This window comes from Rhopilema esculentum, chromosome 17 (genome assembly GCF_057945365.1).
Source record: "Rhopilema esculentum isolate cy_ngs chromosome 17, ASM5794536v1, whole genome shotgun sequence".
NCBI lineage: Eukaryota > Metazoa > Cnidaria > Scyphozoa > Rhizostomeae > Rhizostomatidae > Rhopilema > Rhopilema esculentum.
This window is the reverse complement of record NC_142831.1, coordinates 7,586,331-7,604,905: the sequence shown is the minus strand read 5'-3', so window position 1 is coordinate 7,604,905 and position 18,575 is coordinate 7,586,331. Positions and strand designations below refer to the sequence as shown.

Below are 18,575 nucleotides of genomic sequence, written 5' to 3'. Positions count from 1 at the left end.
TTATGCAAAGATGGGGACCTTTTTGCCAGATTTTGAAGGGGGCCCACCGGCCATGGGCCGATGGGCTGGTGGGCCAACCCACCACTGCCTGATATGCTGCTGATTGCTTCAAGAAAATCATTCACATCATTGAACTTATAGTTGGCTTTGAGAAAGATCTTAATGTTAAAAGTTTTCGCAAAAAAATAAGTAAAATCTCTTTTAAAAACTCTTAGCAGTTCGTACAAGTCCGTTAAATTTTTTAACCTCTAAATCAGCTCTCTTTCTTGGCATCTTTAGGCAATCATGTTCTACTTTTACAGATATGCTGGACGATCTTGAGAATGAAAATTCCCATTGTCGCTAGATCTAAGGAAGAAAATAACTCCTTGCCATTTCTGAATGTTTTGGTTGAAAAATCTGACACTGGATTTCTCACTAGTGTATACCGTAAACCCACATTTTCGGGGTTATACACTCGATGGAGTTCGTTTTGCCCAAAACAAAGAAAAATCAGCCTCATCAAAACGCTTACACATAGGGCACTGATGATTTGTTCCAAGTCTAAACTCGACTCGGAACTTGAAAAACTAACTAAGATTTTTCTGGAGAACGGCTATCCAGAAGATGTTATTTCAGTTTACATTAAGGAGAAGATAGGAAATTTTTCGGCTGACGTAAAATTTTGTCCTCAAAAGTGCCCGGTCTATCTAAAACTACCCTGGATCGGTAACAGCTCCCTTCGTTTTGAAAGCCAAATAAAACAGGCCATAACAAATTGTTTTTTCGCGGTCAACCCACGTGTTGTTTATAGTACGAAAAAGGTCCTTTCGTCCATTCAACAAGAATTGCGTTCCTGCCACAAAAAAAAGTTCTGTTGTATATGAATTTACGTGCCAGTGTGATTCTGGCTACGTAGGACGCACCCCCCAAAGAATGGAGGATAGGATAAAACAACATGTTCCATCTAATATTAGAAACAAAACATTTGCTAGAAAACCCAGATTGTGCAAAAAACTATAATGGCGACATGTTTCGGATTATTGGTAAGGCGCGATCGCTCGGCTCGTGTTTCTGATTGGCCTATTTCGATCCGCAACTGGGTATATATATTTCTTAGCGTAGAGTTTTCGATCTATGTTCTGACGTTTTAAACTCTGAAGAGTGTCAGACGAAAAGCTTTAGTTTACTAAATGTTTGCTTTTTTCAAAGCCATTTACAAGTTTTGTACCACCAAAAGATTGTTTAGATCTATTTTGGTTAATCAAAGATCATAATTCGATGCAGTTACTTTATACTCTGTCGTAGAAACAAACCTTGGCCTAACCCAGAGCTTCTTTCATCTAGTATTCTATCTCCACCTATACCACCATCACTAAAATATTCATTGCCATCATCAACATCGTCGCTACTTTTGTCATCCTCGTAAGCATTATCAACATCGTCACCATCATTACATCATCATGCTTATATTTATGCTCTGTACAACTGATTTTTTTGCACTTGCCATAGTATTCTTTTAATGTAAGTGTGCCACGTACAAACTCCCTTGTAAAAGTGAGGTTTGTAAGTGTTATGTTTTTCGAAATGAAATGACAACTGGTTTAAGAAAAAATATTATTATTATTATTATAACAAATCTATATACAGAATGCACATTTCAACATAAAAATGCTGTTATCAATATGTGTCCTGTAACAAAAAAAGAGAAAGATAAAAACCTATAAAAAAGCTCTATAAACCTAGCAATAATTACAACATTTAAAAAATCCATACTTAAAATATCACAATTTTCAACTAAAATGTTTCTCTAAATGTCTACTACTACAGTTACTTCTTTACCACGATACTACTTTTTAGGCTTGCGACTTTAAGATCTAAGATATAACACAAAGATTAGAGGGAGATACAAATCTACAAACAGTGTGGTTTCCAGAGAACTATATGAAGTTAAATGAAGGTAAATGTCACCTCATAAAGTTTGGGGCAAAGAAAGAAAGAGTAAATAAACATAATGGTGAGACCCAGATAGAAGAAAGTGATTAGGAGAAACTACTAAGCATCATTGTTGACAAAAAATTTAGTTTCAAAAAACATGTTTAAATGCTCTTTAAAACAGCTAGCCAGTAGCTTCATCAGGCTATGTCATAGCTGATACCACTGAATTTCTAAGTTGATACTACTGAGAGCTAAACACAACTGTATTAGAAACATATTTTTGTATCATGCTAAATAGTATTTATGCTTAAAAGGATATTTAGAACCTCTATGTTCATTTCTGGCCTATTACCATAGAATCAATGATCCTACCTTTGTGCAAATTTGATTGCATGTTGCTTCTTCAGCTATAGCCATGGTGGCAGCTCCAGCGAGTCAGTTAACATTTGCTTGTTTAATTCTGAATATGACAATTCACTTTCCCTTTAAAAAATTTCAAGCTAATCTGGCTTGGGTCTAGATTTTGACAAACCTGAAAAAGGTTTAAAAAACATAAAAGAATGCAGGGTTTTCATGACTCAATTAATCATTAATTCAAAAAAGGATAATTCTATTATCACTTTCCACAGAACAAGAAACCACATCCTCCAGTTCTTTTCAAACAAAGGGACTATTCATGTCAAATTTGTATCAAAATAAATATGTATAAACTATGAGTTTAAAATAAAAATCATGATTCAATAATTCAATGAAGTATATGGTAATATTATGGTGATCAAATAAGTTTGCAGGTTTATATCAGCCAACACGATTATGTATGAATGCATGAAATGAAAATTTAAGTTTTACAGGTCTGTCATGTAGTGCTATGCTTTAAATACTTTGGTGTATAGAACAAGGTGGTACTAAGTTGCAACTATATGTTTTACCCTTAATAAGATCATCAGGAAATTTTGAAACTACCCTTTCTGAAGGTTTTATTATATGTTGGTGCTACGTGCTGGTATCAGGAATTTTTATCGCTTGTATGAGTTAGCAAGGGGACAATAAGAAAAGGAATTCATTTTGATTTCTGCATTAAGAAAAAAGTTTTGATCTTTTGCTTATGGTTAAACTCTTGCCAGAATTGATAATAGCAAGTTTTTTTCCAAACAAAATTGTCATTGTTTATATTTGTAACAACAGCCTCTGCCCATTTCTTTTTTACCATTTGATAGAAAAGCCCTCAGATTTCTCTTTAGGTTCCAAACAAATTTAGATTTTCCTTAGATTTAGATGATTAGAGTAACACTATTTAGACTTGAACATTTTCACTTTTAGAACTGAAGTATTTTCCACTAGACAGAAATATAATTTAGGTAACATATTACTTTCTTGAAGGCCTTTTAGAATAATTTTTTAGGCCAACAAGCTTGAGAACAAAGAGAAAGCCCATGCACAATATGTTGACATGGGCCCAAAAGTTACCTTAACATGATGAAAAAACCTAGACATAAGGATGTGAGGACTGCCACCTACCCCAGATCACTGGCATGATACATAATACACAACAAATTAGGAATGGACTTATAAATCAAAAGCTGAAAGGACATCTGGTAGAGTGCCTTAAACAATGTTCTCACATGGCAGCATTACAAGACCAATTTTAGAAAATTCTCCATCAATATTGTAAATTAAAGTAATGTGTTTTAAAACTTTATTAAATGCATTCTTTATGTAAAACAATTAAATGACGCAATTAAAAACATCTCTTGGTTAGCTGTGGATGAAACAGGTTAGGATTTGATGAGTTTTAAAATTTAGCTCCCCTTGGCTATTAAGGAGTGCTGGCATGTAGGTTGGTATCTGCTGTATTGGAAATTCTTTAACTTGACAGGTTTTCTAGCTGAGGCTCAATCCTACCACCTTCACGTGTTGCATTTGTCAATTCAATTTCATTTATTTAATTGAGGAAAACAGGGCCTCCGACGAAGGGGGGGCCGGGGGAGCCTTTGCCCCCCTACTTTTTTGCAAAACAATAGAGTTTTTTTCAAAATCTTTTGTTATGGGTGTTAAATTTTTCCTTGCCCCCCCCCCCCCCCCCCCCCCCCCCCACTTTTCAACCTTTGTCGGAGCCCATGGAAAATGCTAAAGCGATGGTGGACTTGCACGTTAAACAAAACAATTTGAAGCTTAAAACTTCCGAAATGAATACAGCAAGCTGGCACAGTATAGCTTACCTCCAAAAGTTATGCCTATTTTGGAAATAAGGTCTATTTTTTGTCCGCTTTGCAATTTCAAGTACTGACTGGGCCCTTGTACTGACGGGATCGTCTTTTTACCAGTATTTCCGCGTGAATGATTTTGCGTCAGATGATTACAGCATATCATTTTTGCAAATTTATCCCAAAACAACATTAGCCTTTGGACTGGACGAAACCTGATGTCGCTGAACAACGCAGTCAAAGACCGGAATTCATGGAGACAGTTGTCACATGTTGATGCGCCATCTGCCGTAGGCGGAGAAGGCAGACGATGATGATCCCAAAACGAGGCGGTTAGTTGATATATGAGGCCTAAAAGCTTTTTAACGGAACTTTAGCGGATTTTATTGTTTTAAAGATATGGCACTCAAACGTATCCACAAGGTATGAAGCCTAAACAATATCATGCTCTAAATAAACATATCATAAACAACTAAGGTGCTAATGCAATAATGTACCTCTCATGATCTATAGGTGTCCTCATTTTCTTACATTTGACGGTATTAAGCTCTGGAACTCTTTGCCACTAGATTTGAAGGAAGCCAACAACAAAACATCTTTCAAAAATAAAATGAAACACTGCCTTCGAATATGAAAGTCTTACCTAATCGAATATGATGAAAATACCAGCACATACAAGAAACCTAACTTTCCCATTTTTTTATCTTTAATGTAGTTTTATTTTCTTTAGTCATTTCCTTTGCTTTTTTCTAGTGTCGTTTGCATCTCTATTATCTCATTCTTACTGTTATTCAAACCAAAATGAATTGTCAACTCGTCGTCATATCACGTCAACCGGTCACATGGCTTTGATAGCTCTATCTTGAGTTTTTTTCATGTGTCCGTCAGCTGATTTAATTATATATAAGGTTGCTTTTTTCTCTTTAATGTTCTTATTGTAATTTTGGATTTAATAATTGAATTTTGAACAACTTACTTAAATGACGTAACGTGTAATTAATTGATTTGCCGAAAAAATGTTTTTGAGTTTGAGAATATACACAATGATAGCAGTATACAATTCATTTTATATTACAAATTAATACCTTTAGGGTAATTATATCAGACACAGGTTGACAAGTGGGGGGGGGCAAGGAAAAATTTAGTACCCACAACAAAAAATTTTAGAAACAGGCTCTATTGTTTTGCAAAAAAGTAGAGGGGCATGGCTCCCGACTCCCTGAAAAACAGTTGTTGAGAAGATGTTTTTGAAACAATAGTTTATTTGATGTAAATCAAAGTTCTAGTGGATCTCATTTCATATTTTTACTCCGTTGTAATACAGCTAAAATAATACCAGCCTAATGCATTGTGATTGTTATCATTTTTTATACATAGGTATTTTGCTATTAAATAGATTCTTAGGAAATCCCCCTTGTGTCTCGAATGCCCTGTCTTTGCGTAAGCATCCAATTCTATTGTTGTAGGATTACCCCTCATTAGGATTGCATGATATTGTGCAGTCATTAGTCCATTTAGATTACATTGTATGCAATGCTTTTCTGGTATTACATGCATACATGTAGTAAGTATACATGAATGTATACCTGTAGTAAGTTACATTCAAGAAGATTTGGAGAGAGATTCAGAGGTCTAAGACATGAAAGCCAAAAATCAAAGGCTTCTAACCCTATCACCCAATAGACTTGTGAAAGCTCTTGCAGCCATGTTTTCATTTAGGAAAGGTAGTGATTGAGAAAGACAACACTTTACCTTGTTAAATATTTTTGTTAGGATTATAAATAGAGGTGTGAAGAACAGTTGCTGGTTATGTTAGCCGTTCAGATTGACATTTAGACTTAGAGTTTTAGAAGATGGATTGAAAAGAAAAATCTAGCCATTCGCATAAATCAATTATTTTTCAAAGTTTTACTCTTCCTGATATAAACATCAATTTTACACCATTGAATATAATATATCACTTTTTGAGATTTTTTTTAACCGTGGGGGACGTTTTTAACCATTTTTTATTTTCAGCCGTGGTATTTCAGTTTGTGTGGTAACTGTATCTTGAAGTCATTTTTTGAATAAGTTCACAAAAAATGCCATTGGGGACTCTGCAATTATATTGTACATGGGTTTAGCAAATTACAGAGCATAACTCCTCAATGCCATATATTTTTATCAAAGTTCATTATTCTTACAGCTTTGTTTAGGTTATAACCCACATATTTAAGCCCAAACTTATTTGCAATTATTTAAAATGATGTCAAGACCTACAATGAATTAGGCCTACCACAAGAAATTTCTCAAAATCAAGCAAATGTTTATTTGGCCAGTCTAAAACTCAACATGATCTTGTGTGTGCAAGAGCAAATAGAAATGCATTCATGTACATTGACACAGTGTGCAATCTGTTAGCGCTATTCAGTTTTGGACAGACATGAAGAATGCAGATAGGTATCAAGTTTTGCTAGATGTCATATTCTAAGTAGAGCATACCCTGGCCCTAGGCAACCTGTGATTCATAGATACATCAAATTCAGTGAATCATATCAGGTTTATCCTAACCGCATTCTTCAATTTCGCCATGATTTGAATGCATACAGCTAGCAAAGGCCAAGGACCGCGCATCAATTTAAAGGTAGGAGGGCTGAAAAGGGCTTGACAGAAATTTTTTTGAGGCCATGCCCACTAGAACGCCGGAAAACGCCCCTTTTTCAAGATACTGGGATTATTTCTTCTGAGATTTAATGAACAATCTGGTTCAGAGAAGATATCAATAGCTCTAAAGATAGATAAAATTAGCTTGGGGAATACAATTCAATGTTGCATTCGAGCATAGTTAGAGTAAACTTTCCAAAAAGTTTTCTAACCTATTTGGAAGCACATACATTTGGCAAGATTCATCAAAACAATAACCTGCATTGTTATGTCGTCTGTTTACATGGGTTTATGGCCAGCCTTGTTATTCAAGATCCATGAAAAGATAGACAGATATCGCCTGCCTGAGTTAAAAATAATCAATTATCAGAGCAAAAAGCCCCGCATGCCAGGGCAAATTATTAGCCATAACTGATTCACATGTGTTTGTTGTTTTTCAATCTCGGCAGGTTAAGGTGTTTCGTATTTATTATATTTTTGAATTCTCACCACGAAAATTCCACCAGAGTCTGTCAAGCACCCTGCTGTCATGGCTTTTTATTTATTCACACACAGAATATAGTTTTGACAGACTATATAAAATGTCGCTAAAAATGGCTCTCTCTGTCTGCACAGCCTTTTTGCAAAAGTGCTTTGTTTCAGGCATGTCACACAATTTTGACCACAAATTCTAATTTAGCATAGGGTCTCATAAGCATTTTGAAGTATGAAATCATAATGTTGAGATATGAAATGATTCCAGGGCTATTCTACCGTGATCGTCCTTAAAAGGTTTTCTGAGGAGGGTACCCCCAGACCCCTTACCTCTTAACTGACATACCTAAGATATTTACCTGTTTCCCCTTGTTTCCATCAGACATAATGTGTGGTTTGGTAAAATAAATAAAAGGAAATTAGCTACAAATCAATATATAACCATAAATGAAGCACTCATCTTAATTGTAGGAAATTGATTGTGATTTTTAACTAACTCGCATAACTGATTTTCAAGTAATTTAGAAGTTCAAGAAAGCCAAAGACTTCTGAAGCTCAGCAAAAGCAAAAGCTTCTAAACTCCTAAGCTAAATACTCCTCCTTTTCACAAATCTGTAACTTCTAGCAACCTGAAAATAGAGAATGCACAGCTTATATAGCTATTGAACATGAAAATAAGTCTTTTCTTTTTTTCAGGAGCTTCAAGAACTTGGTCGTGATCCTCCAGCTCAATGCTCAGCAGGGCCATTGTCAGATAAAGATCGTAATTTACATTATTTTGCTTTCTTTCATAGAGGTTATCCTTTGTCCTGCATTAATACTTTTCATCGATTCGGTTTTGATCTGCTTTTGAATATATTTTTTAAATATATTTTCATCTCCTTTTTAGCTTTTAGATGGCAAGCAATGATACTTGGACCTGTAAGTTTTACATACTTGATTAACATTTGATGACTATCGTTTTTTACGAAACTTTGAGAAGAGTTTGTATTTTTCAAGACATTATTTGTATTGTGATGTGTTTTGGCAATGATGCATCAAACCAATTGGCAAAATGAATACTAATTCATGAATTTGGTCATTTCTATGTAAAACAAAAATATTTTGAAAAACACGACCTTTCATCTGAAACTCTTCATGGTACAAAACATTGAAACTATTGACCAAAACCCTAGCCAAGAAAATGTACATACCTAGATCAAACTAGACAATTCAGAAATGCAAGCACATGACTGTGAAGGTTGCCATTCAGTATGGCTTGCCTATGAAAATTATTACCAAACGATGAAAACTATTTCCTTTTTTATCTTTATGTAGATGCAAGGGCGTGTTGGCCGGCGGCAGTGGGTTGTTCCCCCATGTGTTCAATATATGACGGGTTTTTAGAAAAATCATTGTTGTGTCGGAAAATTTTCAAACTTGACCTGTTGGTAAAAAGGAGAAGTGGAACGAGCCTTTTAGCAATATAAATTACGTATTGTCCGTATTGTTGAAGGACAATTCACTTTTGTAAGAAAATACTGTCATTTCCACAAAAACAAAATGACATCTCAGGATTTACTGCTTTCTACCAAAGAGTGATTTGCTGCTTGGGTTTTTTTCAGTTAAAATCCAAATCTTCAAGGGCCAAATTTTGTTATGGAAATTGGTCAATATTGGTCATAAATTGTATTTTTATTTGGCATTTAAGACCGGGACAGTACCAATTTTGTGCCTATAGCAAGATTTGAAGATTTTGTCTCAGATTTTCAAATTTATGCAGTCATGTTGTATGGGGTAAAAAAAATTTAAAAACGAGAACAAGAAAGTCGATCAAAACCACCGCTTAAACTTTAAGAATAAGATTTTTTTATTAGAATTTGCTCGAAAGAATGAAATTTCCGGCGAACATAAAGCATTAAGGTTATAAAAATTTTTCCCCTTTCACAGCAATCATGGTGCCACCCCTTTTGTAAATTAATAATAATAAAAATAATAATAAAAACACTTATATTGCGCCATATATCCACAGGGCACATAGGCGCATTACAATTGAAAATATTAAGTCTAATTCAAGTCATTTATTGGTTTCGCTGAAAAAGAAGTTCTGGTTCAAAGTTTCGTGTACTCGAATTTTAACTATTGTCCTTTAGTTTGGTATTTTTCATCTTCAAAATCACTTCAGAAAGTTGAAAGGATACAGGAACGCGCGCTAAGATTTTTTGTACGAAGTACTTCTGTAAGAAGGCAATTAAAATCAAATTCAAAACAAAATAATTCCCAATTTTTGTACGTTGTGAAATGAAAAACACACAGACCCACACTACTTCAATTTTCTCTTTTGTCTCCTGTCTTCTTTACATGCCTCATCGATGCATTTTTTCTTTCCTTCAATCTTCATGCGTACCCAGTTTCTGCTGAAGGAATCTCCTCTAAATTCATAATGACATGGCAATTCCATCCCAAAGCCTGCTCCTCTATAAACTGGCTTTCCAGTTATTTTTGTTAAAGCTGAGTTAGTCGATCGTCTCAGAAATAGAACCACAAATTTGTTAAAGTATTTAGGTATGTGCCCGAGAACATCTAAATTTGACTTTTTCTTCACCGCCACAGCTTCAATGTCCTTGACAATATTGAATCCAAGACAATAGCGCAATAGAATGTATCGAATTACAAAAAGCATTTCACTGACAGAAGACACAAAAAATCCAACGTGTTTGTCGAAGTAAATTGGCAAGCTATTATAACAGCATATATTTCAAATCTAGACTTCAAAGAGTTTCTTCGGCAAACGTTCACGACATTCAAAAGCTACAAAAAATCTCGAAACTGTTGTTGAATTTTGGAAAAAGGAACCTGCACGGCACTAAGCAAAGACAACATCCCTCCGTAAAAGTGTCTAACTCTACGTGAAAAAATCGACCTGGTCAAGTTTGCCGAGAAGAGACAACTCAATAGGAAGCCATGGGATAGCTGTCCACTGTGGAATAGGGAAAATCGCAGTGAACTGCATTTGAAAGAAAAAAGCAGATTATTTCAGACAGTGGGCTGCAAATGAAAACACAGGAAGAAAGCACTATGGGCGACCAATGACTTACGAAAAATAAATGATAGCGTTTGGAAATGGTTTTGCATGGCAAGAGAGGCAAATTTGCCTATCAGCGGACCAATGATCCGAGACAGCTGCAGCTTCAAATGGATGGCTTAATAAGTGGAAGTTAAGGTACAACATTAGTTAGTTTTCCGTGGCTGGCGAGAGTGGTGATGTCAGAGATGAACTGGTGGGGAGCTGGAGCGAGCGACCGGAAGTTCTGGCAGGATTTGAATTAAAGGAGGTCTTTAATTGTGACGAAACTGGGTTTTTACTGGAGAGAGCTAACTGACAAATCACTTAACCAAAAGAGCACTCGTTGCTAAGGCGGGAAAAGGGCCAAGCAACGCTTGACAGCTTTTTTTATCGTTAGCGCTCTCGGTGAAAAGCTTAATCCAATAATCATTGGAAAGAGAAAGAAGCCTCGGTGCTTCAGAAATCTTCGACAGCCAAGTAGGCCATGTGGAGCCCATTATTACAGCAATGCCAATGCTTGAATGACATCTGAGCTAATGGAAATAGTTCTCGGTAGACTGAACAACATGATGATTTTGCAAAATCGCTCAATTTTGTTGTTTGTGGACAATGCATCATGTCATCCGCATGAACCAAAATCCAAACTCTCCAACATCATTGAATTTTTGCCCAAAAATACAGTCTTCTCTCCAATTAACAGACACTCAAAAAGGCGGACACCTCTGATTAGCGGACAATCTTTTTCCCCGATCGTTTTCTGATCAAGGTCTCATAAAAAACTTTCTAAAAAGCGGACACTTAATTAGCGGACACTCTAGGCATTTTTACTTTCCAATTAGCGGACAGTACAGAAAGTTAGGAGCCAGCGAACAAAAAACTGAGACCAATGAATATTTGTTCAAATATTTTTTTCAAGCACTTAGACACTTGGCAATCTTGTTGGCTTTGTATAGCTTCGATCTTCTTTACACCCAGTTTACCAATTTCTCGTGTCCATGGAAGTGGTAAAATACTGGAATCTCTAGAACATAGACACCTCCACAATTCAACCTCTTTCTAATAAATTCAGCTGTTATATAAGTGTTTGGCACTTCAAGAATGATATGCGAATTTTTGAAATGTTTTGTGGCACGTGTCCAACAATGCTTTCTTTTCGCAAAGAATCAGTTCTAATGATGGCTATTGCATTTTCGTGCACCTCATTAGATGGCTCATGCCTGCATTGTAAAATTTCCCCCACCAACGGACTCCAGATGTTCATATAGGCATGACATCATCTTGCAAAAGACTTGTACTGATACAAATTCCAGTTCTTTTCTAAACAGATGGGTATCTCGACCTCGTACATAATCAAATTGCCATATCTCCAAATGAAAATAGTTATTACTATAAATCAAGTTCCTTTCTCAAAGAAAATTATTTCGAATGTGAATGATCGAATCATTTAAGGAATAATATTTCAAAGAAAAGATTGTTGAGCATCACAACGAGGAGGTTGTCAAAAACCGTAAAGAAAACTTAAAACGATTTCCGCTCATAGGAAGTACAGGGACCGCAGAGCCTAATAGAAGTGGAGGGCCGGAATCAATATTTTGAACAGAAGGTACATTTAAAAAAGAAAAACGAAAGGAAATTAAAGGACACTTGCACAAATTGACTGTGTCACACCCCCAGCCCATGGTAATCGATCTTTTTACATAATACAATGTTTTAACTAAATGACGTTGATTCGAATGTTTTAATATTTCACAATGCGTTTATGTTTTGAAAAAGACTGATCATTTATAAAAAACATTTTCTTAATTGATGGTCTAAGCAGAACTGTTATCGTCATGGCTGCTGTTGACGTGAAGAAACGTGAGGCCGGGAAACTCTTAACAAACGCTGCCTGACATTAGATGAAAAAATAAAAATTTTAGATGGAAAAAATGAATTGCAAAGAGATTTCTAAAGCATGCAATATTGGAAAGACACAAGCACATTTCGAAAGGCGAGAAAAAAGTGAGAGCAGAGTATGAAAGCTTTCAAGGCAAGGGTTTCAAACATGTAAACAGAGCAAGCCATCAAAAGTTCAAAGCAATCAATGAAATTCTTTACTCTTGGTTTAAAAAATGTCAGTCATCTGGTATCTATGTTATTGGGCCTATACTCAGAGAAGAAGCAGTGAATATCAAACAATCTTTGAATCGTCCAGAACTGGATGGTTTCAAGGCATCAAAAGGCTGGCTTGATAAATGGAAATTGAGTCATGTTATAAAGGAAAAGCAAATCCCTGGTGAGTCTCTCGACGACTATAATTGAATCTTGGATGGAACGAGTACAAGAATTCTGCAAAGGATACGAGGATAAAGATATAATGAATATGGACGAAAGTGGGTGTTTTTAAAAAGCCCTGCCTACCAAAGGTTTTCCTCAGAAGGGAAAGAAAAGCAACGGCGGAAAAAAGTCTAAGCAGAGGATAACTGTTGCGTTTTTCGTCAGTGCGGGTGGAGAAAAAGTTGGAAAACCCGTTGTAATTGGGAAGAGTAAATCACCAAGATGTTTTAAACGAGCTGGTGCAGCCGATAAGCTTGTAAGGTCATGTATTTGCAAACAAGAAGTCTTGGATGCAAGTGGAAATCATGGAAAATGTCCTGGAAACTCTAAACCGTCAAATGACAAAAGAGAAAAGTTTTGTTTTTGGATAACGCCACTGTCCATCCATTGTCATTAGTTGACAAGTTAAGCAACATAAAAATCGTATTTCTACCAAAGAATACCACATCTCGTTTGCAACCTCTTGATGCTGGAATGATCCAAACTTTTAAATCGAGGTATCGAAAGAAGTTAATGCGCTATGTTATTGCCCGTGTAAAAGATTATTTACTGGCCTCAGAAAGTGCTAACAAAATGGATGTTTTACATGCCATTGAATAGGTGGCTAATGCTTGGGAAGAGGTTACTGTTGAAACAATAAAAAACTGCTTTGCTAAATGTGGTTTCAATAAGAAATCCTGTGGGGTTGAAGATGATACTATCAATGATGAGTTCAAAGAGCTTTTCAATGACTGCTGAAGAGTATATTGATTTTGATGTCGAAACGTGCACTTCGGTTTCTGAAATCAACTCTGATGAAGTAGATTGGAGAGTAACTTCAGTAGAAACATATGTTGGTGGATATCTCCGTAAAGAATCTGGAGTAGAAGATGTAGAAGAGGTTTTGTCTGATGACAGTGACAAAGATGATGAAAATGCTAACGTGGAAGAGAGGATTACCACATATGAAGCACTGACAATGATTGATCAATTGATAAACTTGAAAGATCTCAGTAGTGAGGTAAGATTCGTGTCAACAGCAAAAAACAAAAGTCAATTAAAGACTTTTTTCAGTAAAAACATACAGTATGATAAATAGACATTTGCTTGCAAATGTTTAGTTCGATATTATATATGAAGTTGATATTCATTATCGTTGTAAGAAAAGTTGTGTTACATTCAATTTGGTTACTTTTTTCTTTTATAAGTGTTCAAATTCAACCCGATAGCCACTGATAACCCAGATTAGACCTTTACACCTTTTAAATACAAAAACTCCGGTCTATTTTCAAATTTGAGACTTACATTGCAAAACTTTCCAAAAGGCGGACACTTCCAATTAGCGGACATCTCGCTCTTGCCCCGACGGTGTCCGCTAATTGGAGAGTATACTGTACAACTATACGCACACAACCGTGTGACGCGGGAATCATCAAGGTTTTCAAAGTGAAATTCTGCCACTTTCTGCTTCGACACGTCGTTGCAAGAGTTGTACCAGGTGTAACTGCAAATTCGATTGTCACACCTGTTGACGTACTCTTGGCCATAAAATGGGCTACTGCAGCATGGAACGAGATTTCACAAAAAAAATCGTGGAATCATGGAGACTGATGATGATGATCCATTCCTTGACGAACAATCAAGCCTTTCATCTTTGGTTCAAGAATTTCAACCAGGTTATACTGCAGATGGTTAACTGGCTCAAGACAACTGTACACCAATTTCTGTTTTGAGTATTGACACAACACTGCAAAAGTGGAGAGAGAGTTTGAGGGGTAAAGTAATAAATGAGGTGGCCAGGCCTGTTTCAGACAACGAATCAGATGACAATGAAGAGCAAGAACATTACGACATTCAGCTGCCAAAATCGAGCTTCGTTAATGAGAAAATGGCTCTTAATGCCATGGAGCAAATGCCCCTGTTTGCAGAAGAATGGAAATTGAAAGAATGTAACTTTTTTGGTTGGTAGGAACGCAATCCTTTTGAATGGATGGAAGGGCTCTTCTAGTGCTGTAAACAATCCGAGGATTGACAGCAAAGAAACAATTGGTTATGGCTTGCCTAATCTGACTCTCGAATCGCAAGGAAGTGTTGCCAATCCATGGTAGTTTCAAATAAACTGGGCACTTTTGCGGACCAAACTTTGGTAATTTTTCTTTAGGCTCACGGCACTGATTGGTCAACTATACCGGTCTTGTGCTTGCGTCTTTCTGATTGGCCCATTTCGATCCACAACTGGGTATATATTTTCCATCGTGTTCTTTCGGAACCTTATTCTGACGTTTTATGCTCTGAGAAGTGTCGGACGAAAAAGCTTTTAGTATATCGTAAAATGTTTGCTTTTTTCAAAGCCATTTTCAAATTCTGTACCGCAAAAAAATTGAATGGTGTTAAAAATGAAAAATATTGGAAAGGAAATGAGGAAACAGGAAACAGTCGTTTGTTACAGATTTTTTCAATGCGGAATAAACTGTAATTTAACATTTAAACCTTTTTATGCAAAGATTGATATGAAAAAGTTTCTTCATGTTGTTTGCCATCATTTTTATTTTTTCTGTTTCTATGAGACTCAATAGCGCACGATCTTATGAAAATATGAAAGTCAATTTAAAGACCGAATTTCAACTATTTCAAATGTTTGAACTAGTACATGTGTGTGGTCGCTTTTAGAGGGATTTTTCATTTGGGCAAAACAGAAGATGAGCAGAATTGCTGTTAATTGAATTGAAAGAATATTACTTTTTATCATTAAACATATCCAAGATCTAGACTGGTATGGCTTTGATGTTGCTTAATATCTTAAGAAATAATAAAATGTTGGTGTTACGTTAATCAAAATTTAGAGATTTCCTTTATCTTCTGTAGTGATTTTATGCTTACGACTAATTATTATAAGTAAAATGTTGGAAATTATACAGAACCTGAATATCTGGAATAAGCCATAAGGCTATTACCAAATCAATTCAGTAGGTACAGAAGATTAACGGGTCGAAAGAAAAAATCTATCAGCTACAGTTGGAATTTTCAACCTTCCACGACCTCCCAAAATTAGCCATTTGTTTACGTCCTTGTTTAGGACTGAAGGTCTGTGGCCTTAATTGGGAGGTGGCCGCCAATCGGAGATGGTCGCTATTAGAGGTTCGACTGTACATTACTTTAACCACTTTACTACACTACAAGGATTATATCCCGGGGAGCAAGCAATAATGACTATCCCGGGGAAGCCTCTGAAAATAAAAACTTCGTAAATTATGGACAAAAACTAGTAACATGACCAATGTACAATATTATTTATGATCTTTGGTGTAAAGAACAGGATGGTTCTAAGTTGCTACCTCAAATTTCACGTCTAATGCGATCTTCAGGCAACTGTTTTGTTTGATTAGCGTCTACAGCTCTGCCTTTTTGGTACCGAGCACTTATGACATACCGGTAAACAGTGATTTTCGTTATAATATTATGTTTGCAAAGGAAGTTTAACAGCTGCTTATCAAGAACATAGAGAACGCTTACAAAAGCACCTGCCTTTTCGAGGAGCGATACTATCCCATGTTTTTTAACATTCTCTGTCATGCTTAACAAGATGTGTTCTGAAGTACAAAGCTAACTTCCCAAAAAAAATTCAAGTTTAGCGTCAAGTGCCTTCCTACTGGCAAAACGTTAGTAAAACAGAACTAAAGCCAGGCTTCTGATTGCTCTGACCGGCTGTAAAGTTTTCCTCGAACAAGGCCGTTATATCTGGCGTCACAACTCTGTCTTAAACTTTTTACTACTTCTTTTAAAAGCATTAATGACTGACTTACCTATCAATCGATACCCCTTACACTTTTAGAATTTAATACTGACACTAATAGGAAACGTTATGAATGTTGCCTTTTTTGAGAGCTTCAACATCGTAGAAATCAGTCGACTTTGTTATTCTAGTTTGCTTGTTTATGTCAATCTTGATCTGATCTACCCATCGTATTTACCTATTACATTTTTTGTTGCCGAAACAAGCCCTCTAGTTCTTCAGATTTCATTTAATTTTATTAAATATTTGGTTTTTTTTCTTAGCTTTTTTGCTGTATTAATAAGTTAAAAATATTTGCAAATGTAAACTGCCTATCAGCTGTGAGATTAACACTTGTATTATTCAAGAATATAAAACTAAGATGGTTCAAAATCCTATTGGCATGAATCGTATCCTTCTGACCAATTTCCTTTTGCACAGTGCCAGACAGTCATACGCTACTCTCCAATTATCGGTCGGTTACCATATTCAGTTTGACGCAGAGGAAGTACTAATTTCTATTCAAAGGGACAAAAAAGATCCAAGCAAACATGACGAGACTTCACAGCCAGACCATATCAAAGGTCTTTTGTAAGACACTCAGTTTAGCAAAACGCAGAACTTTCGACATCAATTTTCATTCATCTTTTTGGCATAGGCCATCCACTTTTTTACACAAACACGCGGTCGCGTGAAAACGAGGCAAATAGATTACGTAATCCCTAAAAAGAGTTCCTTATTGGGAGGGGTTTGAAACAACTTAAATTTACCATCTAATAATATAAAATATATCATTGTTCTTACAATCCAACATACACCCCTCCAAGGTAAATGTTGTCCTCAACATTGAATCTGTTTTCTTGAAACTTTGCTTCCGGGTCACTGTTTCTCACTTCAGTTCTTGTAATGGCGCCTTACAACAACTGTCCAATCAACTCTCTTCACTTTTGTATCACTGCAACCCGACAATTTGTCTATTCAATACAATATGTTGTATTAGGTAAACTGCTCGCAGTCAACAATTTTTCTTCTGGTGAGTCAGACCTTTTGTTGATGTCGTTTATAACAATTTTATGCAAATTTTAACGATTAAGTGGTCCATTTCCAAACACGATAATGTTTTTTTTGTTATGAATAGCTATTAAAAGTACTTTGTCACAATGTTCCACATGATGTGTCTTTATGTACAATATATCGGTCTAATTGGTAGCATTCTGTGGCCTCCTGGTATGAACATCGGGTGAATGAAGACTGGTGGTGTTACAGGAAACTGTCCTTGGGCGTTTCCGAATGGTTGCTGTGGAAAAACTGAATTAACAAAATAGTTAGCTGAATTTCCTGGGGCTGCGTACATCAACCGAGTTGGAGGTAAGCGGGTTCTTTTGGGTCTTCTGATTTGTTCTGATTCTGGGCTAGCAGGTAGGTACACATCTGCTTCTGGTCTCAGGTTTGTTGCATATTCATTGTCAGCTGGTTCAGGGTTTTGTTCTTGTTCTTGAATTCTTGGTTCTCCCTCTGCAACCTGTGCTTGATTGATAGTATTTTCTGTTCTGGGTGCAGCTGTTTCTTCAATATCATTTGGGTAAAACCCAATTTCTTCTGTATCCTCCTCCTCCCCTTGGAATGATTGGTCTGCTGTTGTGTTATGACTATCTGTTTGTTTATGTTTCCGAGCTGACTTATTTCTTCTTGATGGGATTGGATCATCAGGAGTAAGCACGTCACATGGGAGCAATAGGTTTCTATGAACAGTGCGTTTTCGACCTCCACCCTTTTCTGGTTCTATGGTATAAACCGGGCTTGTTTCATGAAGTCGACTTAAAACTTTATAAACCTTGTCCTCCCAGTAGGAGCGGATCTTGCCAGGTCCACCCTTCTCTGAATTCCGTACAAGTACTCGATCTCCTGGATAGAGAGCAACTCCTCTGGCTTTCTTATCATACTGTTCTTTACTTTGACTTGCACTTTTCGCGGCATGTGTGAAGGCTGTTCTGTACGCCTCTTGCATTGCAGATCTCCATTGTTTGACATAAGATGGATAATCTTTCTGTGAACTATGCTTATTTATGTTGAATGCAAGGTCGATAGGCAAACGTGGTGATCTGCCAAAAAGCAGGAAAAATGGAGAATATCCAGTAGCATCATGTTTACAGCTGTTATATGCATGTACAACTTTCGGGAGGTGATCACGCCAATGGGTCTTATATGTTTCTGGTAGTGTTCT

The 18,575-nt window shown here is 36.3% G+C and overlaps 1 protein-coding gene and 1 long non-coding RNA gene across 4 annotated transcripts in view; one reads left to right on the top strand and one right to left on the bottom strand.

Moving 5' to 3' along the window:
- Positions 1–1,582: 1,582 nt before the first annotated feature.
- Positions 1,583–4,275, bottom strand: LOC135682443 (uncharacterized). 2 transcript variants are annotated; one of them, XR_010515699.2, is made up of 3 exons: positions 4,137–4,275; positions 2,290–2,449; positions 1,583–1,856 (listed from the first exon to the last, which is right to left on the bottom strand). It is a non-coding gene; the product is annotated as an uncharacterized LOC135682443 (long non-coding RNA). The 2 variants fall into 2 exon arrangements; XR_010515698.2 differs by having other exon boundaries at positions 1,583–2,449.
- Positions 4,276–4,406: 131 nt separating this feature from the next.
- LOC135682427 (ubiquitin-conjugating enzyme E2-17 kDa) overlaps positions 4,407–18,575 on the top strand; it is a 35,195-nt gene continuing 21,026 nt past the window's right edge. For both annotated transcript variants that reach the window (XM_065197315.2, XM_065197323.2), the window contains exons 1-3: positions 4,407–4,544; positions 7,935–8,001; positions 8,128–8,159. In XM_065197315.2, the coding sequence (XP_065053387.1) occupies positions 4,521–4,544; positions 7,935–8,001; positions 8,128–8,159 (123 nt within the window). In that variant the 5' untranslated portion in view covers positions 4,407–4,520. The remainder of the gene's footprint in view (positions 4,545–7,934; positions 8,002–8,127; positions 8,160–18,575) is intronic.